The following is a 3483-nucleotide window of genomic DNA, read 5'->3' as shown; positions in this document are numbered from 1 at the left end:
CCACCAGGTTTAATTCCTGAGTGCATGAACCAGGGGTAACCCCTGTGCATTTCCGGGTTTGACCCCAAAAAAGGAGGGAAATGGAGAGTATCAGGCTGAGTGAAATGAGTCAGAAGGAAAGGGACAGATATAGAATAAATGCACTCTTCTGTGGGATATAAACTTTGGTATGAGATTGATATTCAGTGTCAGGTAACAGGGGACAGTGGGACAGATCAATGGTTGAAAGCTTGCTACATGTGTGTCGTTTGTGAAGGACAGAGAAGGATCAATATGACAGAAATAGTTAGATATGATCACTGGATAAGAACTAAATGTAGACAGTTGGAAAAGGGATGTACACAATAACATTTCAGTGTCTGTATTGAAATCAATACACCTGAGAGGGAGACAGACAGAGAGACAGAGAGAGACACAGACCCATACAGGCTCCTAGGGATCAATAAAGGAGAACGATGGCTCACGTGATGATGACCAGATTCCGTAGTTGGACTGTCTTTGTCCTTCCTGTCATAATCCTGTGCCTCCCCTCCCCCCCTCTCTCCTTGCATTTCTCTAAGTAAATTTCTTTAAATAATCCTAATTTACTTTTCCGTCCATCTCCCTTTTCTTACTATACACAGAGAAACTCAAAGTGAGTCTCTGTGTTACACTTGGTCAGGATTTCCCTCCTGCTGGGTGGAAAGATGTTTTCCAGACTTCTAACATGTATGACCAGAAATCAGAATTCAAGGATTTTTCCCATTTGGAGAAGCCCATGTGCTCTCTTGAACATGGATCTCTCTTTATCTCCACTTGCATTTCTCTAAGAAAATTTCTTTAAATAATGCTATTCTGCATCACTGAAAAAGTTAGAGTTCAAGCCATATGTTCCATAAAACTTCATTAATTTGATCATAAAGGTAAAGGCCCTCCCGTTGATCGTCGATTTGCTCGAGCGGGCCCAGTAACGTCTCCATTGGAGACTTTGTTGTTACTGTGTCTGGCATATCGAATACTCTCGGTAGCTTGCCAGGCTCTCTGAGAGGGGTGGAGGAATCGAACTCGGGTCGGCCATGTTGGCCGCTTGTAATGTGAACGCCCTACCCGCTGTGCTATCGCTCCAGCCCGATTTGATCATATTCATTACTTATTTACTTATACTTGCCCTACTAATACAGTTACAGAATAAACTTGTTAGCAGCTGTGTTATACTCACGTCTGGTTTTTGAAAAACCCTTTATTAATTTAACAAATTTAATATATTTTTGTTTCTATTAAATTCTTTGGGCCAGAGTGATAGCAGAGCGGGTAGAGTGTTGATCTGGCACGCGGCCGACCTGGGCTCAATTCCTCCGACCCACTTGGAGGGCCCGGCAAGCTACCGAGAGTATTCTGCCCACACAGAAAAGCCTGTAAAACTCCCAGTGACAAATTTGATATGCCAAACACAGTAACAACAAGTCTTACAATGTAGACGTTACTGGGCCCCCTTGAGAAAATCTATGAACAAGGGGAGGACAGTGCTATTAAAGTCTTTACTTAAAGAGTTAAATCCTTTTTTAGTTTGACGTTTTTTACTATTTTTATTTCAGTGAATTAATTATTGATTGTATTACTTCTACATAATCTCAGCAAAGAATACTCAGCGTCACCCTTTAATTTTATATATACAACTACTGGATTTGTCAATATTTTCCTGGGATGCATCTACCTGAGCAATTCTTGAACACAGAGCCAGGAATAAGACCTCAGAATTGCTTGGTGTGGCTCAGAACCAAATCAAAAAGCCCATAAAATAATATGACTCGTGAACAGGCTTCTGACGTGAAGTCCCAGGATTCAACCCTATGTTAGAGATGTCAAGAGGTTGAAGCCCCTGAGAGCCCAGAGGCTCTCCCTACAGGGTGGGGACCGGGCTGCAGGGGGCGCCAAGTCCCAAGAGCACAGAGTTGCAGTCTAAAAAGGGTGCAGAAATGGGGGAAATAGGTGCAGAGAGGCAGAAATCTCCTCAGTAAGGATTTCCTTCTCCACTAAAACTAAATTTTTTTCTCAAGAAAACGAAAATTAAAATACATGTGCTACAGAGAAGATTAAATTATGCCCACGTATCATTTTGGAAGAACAATTATCATATTGACAAGGCAGTAAAACCTGTATGCAGGGGGTGTTTCTGGACTTCTTAATATCTCCAATGGAAACCACTGGGGCATTAGGATGATTTTGTAGTCTCATGGTGGCATCCCTTGGGGAGTAACAGGATCGCAGAAATAACTTCAAAGCCCCGATGTGCCCAGATGTGTCCAGGCCATACAGATGTGGGGGTCCTGAGGGGAAGGTCCTGAAATGGCTTGGCCCTCCGTAGGGGGAGCTCTGTGTGAACAGAGTCCAGGGACAGGGCAGAGTCTCATATCCTCAAACAAGGATCAGAACGTGAACCTCTTCACTCCCCTTGAGAATGGACCCGGTGGCTTCCAACAGCTTCTTTTAAGGTTGGACCAGGTCTTCATCTATTAATTCTCCATCCTCATGAATATGCAAATTACACAAGGGACACTGAGTTAAATAAATATGTGTCTGTGTCCTGACCACTTCACACAGCAGACACAGCCACACCTTCAGAAGCCCCTGAGTGCACAGTCCTCACCATGGACTGGACCTGGAGAATTCTCTTTCTGGTGGCAGTGGCTGCAGGTAAGCGTTTCCATGCCTTGGGCTGAGGGAATGGGGCCAGTCAAGTGGAGTCCACCCACTTCTGTCTACTGTCCACAGGTGTGAACTCCCAGGTACAGCTGGTGCAGTCAGGGTCTGAGGTTGGAAAACCTGGAACATCGGTGAAGATCTCCTGCAAGGCGTCCGGATACACCTTCACCAGCTACATGATGCACTGGGTGCGGCAGGTCCCAGAACAAGGTCTTGAGTGGACCGGAAGGATATTCACTAACAATGGTGAAACAAGATATGCACCGAAGTTCCAGGGCAGACTCACACTCACTATAGACGCGTCCAAGGACACAGCCTACATGGAACTGAGCAGGCTGAACACTGAGGATACGGCCATGTATTACTGTGTGAGACTCACAGTGTGACAACCACATCCTGATCGTGTCAGAAAACTGAGGGGGAGGCAGCTGTGCGGGTGAGGAGATGACAGGGATGCTGATCCTCCTGACTTCCTCCTCAGAGACTCACGGTCTGAGACACAGAATGGGGCTCACAGGGCCAGGCTCACAGGGAAATGCTCAGGATCTCTCTCTGTCCTTCAGCAACCGTAAAAAGGAAGATGGCTTTTCTCTAGAATACCTTCAGTTTATAGTCTGGATTTTATAGTCTCTGAGTCTTGGCCGCTGATGGGATTACACGGCGCCAGGGGGCCAGGTGGTGGGTGTGACCCCCGCCTGCTGGAATTTGGAGGATCTGGATGGAAGATGTTCAACTCCAATCTGAGTAGGCTTGGAGGTCTCGGCCCTAGAACCTGCGTGGCTTTGTCCCTCTGCCAGTACT

The 3483-nt window shown here is 45.9% G+C and overlaps 1 gene segment (V, D, J or C); it reads left to right on the top strand.

Moving 5' to 3' along the window:
* Positions 1-2627: 2627 nt before the first annotated feature.
* On the top strand, positions 2628-3068 carry LOC130023223 (immunoglobulin heavy variable 1-3-like). The segment is given in 2 exon segments: positions 2628-2673; positions 2752-3068. Coding segments are annotated over 2 exon segments (363 nt in total).
* The last annotated feature ends 415 nt before the right edge of the window (positions 3069-3483 follow it).

This window comes from Sorex fumeus, unplaced genomic scaffold (assembly GCF_029834395.1).
Source record: "Sorex fumeus unplaced genomic scaffold, SorFum_2.1 ptg000022l, whole genome shotgun sequence".
NCBI classification, from domain to species: Eukaryota; Metazoa; Chordata; class Mammalia; order Eulipotyphla; family Soricidae; genus Sorex; species Sorex fumeus.
Note: the sequence above shows the minus strand (reverse complement) of the source record. Positions and strands in the feature narration are given on the sequence as shown.